Source organism: Cyprinodon variegatus, unplaced genomic scaffold, assembly GCF_000732505.1.
Source record: "Cyprinodon variegatus isolate N-32 unplaced genomic scaffold, C_variegatus-1.0 Scaffold33, whole genome shotgun sequence".
Lineage (NCBI taxonomy): Eukaryota > Metazoa > Chordata > Actinopteri > Cyprinodontiformes > Cyprinodontidae > Cyprinodon > Cyprinodon variegatus.
In genome coordinates this window covers 56,160-57,640 of record NW_015150486.1, presented here as the reverse complement: position 1 = coordinate 57,640, position 1,481 = coordinate 56,160, and the positions used below count along the sequence as shown (strand labels likewise).

Below are 1,481 nucleotides of genomic sequence, written 5' to 3'. Positions count from 1 at the left end.
GCATTTTAAGTTAATTTAGGCGTTAATAAACTGTTACAGAGGAGTGATCTTAGCGCTCTGATCATCAGCTATGTGTCTTTCTCCCTGCCAGTTCCCAGATCAGTTTCTCTGATTGGTTGATGCGGCGCGTCGAGCAGCAAAAGTTCAATTTTTCCATCTCGAGCAGCAGCGCGTTTGCGACGCGTTGCGTGGGTCAGATGCTTAAAAAGCAGCTACTTCAGCTGCTCCTGCTGCTCAAAACGCGCTGCGGGACCTTCTGCTGCACCTTGACGCGCGTCAACCATTGACTTTGCATGTAAACCCGCTGCTTCTGCTGCGCCTGCTGCGTCTGGTGTGAACGTAGCATAACAGAGAAGCTACACACTTCTGCATCCTACTATAGATATGAGAAGATGGACCTGCACATTCTGGAAATCAAAAAGAGCAATCATCATAGAACCATGATGCAAAAAACTACGCTGGGAGAGAGTGGACCTACTTCCAGTCATCAGGCGCTGTAGGAAAAACTTTTCCAGACTTAGTGGTGATAATACACCCATCAATATCAAACCCAGCAATCTGAAAGCAGAGGAAAAAAAAACCCTTATCCATGTCTAGTTATGCATTATACCAGCGAAACCATAAACATTGTGCTCTGATCCAAATAGGAGGAAATCTTTCCCCACCTTTTCACTGGCTTTCACCCCCGCAGCCGTGTAAAACATGAGGTTTCCCGTCTGCTGCCAGCTGCTCTTCACACACGCCTTTGCTGGAGATGTGGAATGGGAAGACTGGGTGTCTTTTTGGTCGTCTTTCATGCTTTTTTTGGCAAATTCCTGCAGCTGTTTGAGCTTTTCCTCAGCGAGTCTCTCTTCCTCCTCCTCCTCTTCCTCCTGCTGCTCGTCTAATTTCTGCCGCTTCACTTCTGGATTTTCCCTCTCAGAGCTCAGCTGCCTTTTAGACGACTGAAAGAAATATATGATTTATGTTTTGTGGAGATAATAAAAATCAAAATAAAGTGAGATCTACCCATGTGTTCCACAAAGATTATTAGGCACTCATAATCAAAGAACATACTAATAACACCCTGAAGGTGAGTCTCAAACGAAAGAGGATCTGCTGACAGGTGGTTCCTGTGGAAAAGGGAAGTTCATTGCATATCGAAGAGGCTTCTTTGATTCACTAAATAAATCCTTTTAATTTCCCCTTACAGGGATGAATCTTGTTCATTGTTCAAGCATTTACAGTCTAATTATTGACTTTGCCTCAACTTTAAACATGCTTTTGAATCCTTTCAGTGGATAAATTGTAGTGGTTGTCTAAACTGGTAAATGCTTAGAAATTAGAATAGAGCTGCTAATCCTCAGTAAAAGTGATGAGTAGAAATGATGTTGCAGACGGTCATCCTGCAAATATCTGTAATGGTCAGTTTAACAGTGAATCCCATTTCAACCCTTGCCCTTAAAACGGAGCTTCAAGACAGGGTTCCTACAGCATAAGGC

At 43.5% G+C, this 1,481-nt stretch overlaps 1 protein-coding gene across 2 annotated transcripts in view; it reads right to left on the bottom strand.

Annotated features, from left to right (window-relative positions):
- The window catches only part of pnkp (polynucleotide kinase 3'-phosphatase), a 16,755-nt gene that overhangs the window by 9,675 nt on the left and 5,599 nt on the right, over positions 1-1,481 (bottom strand). For both annotated transcript variants that reach the window (XM_015401843.1, XM_015401852.1), the window contains 2 exons: positions 666-944; positions 479-558 (listed from right to left, as the gene is read on the bottom strand). In XM_015401843.1, coding sequence (XP_015257329.1) covers positions 479-558; positions 666-944 — 359 coding nt within the window. The remainder of the gene's footprint in view (positions 1-478; positions 559-665; positions 945-1,481) is intronic.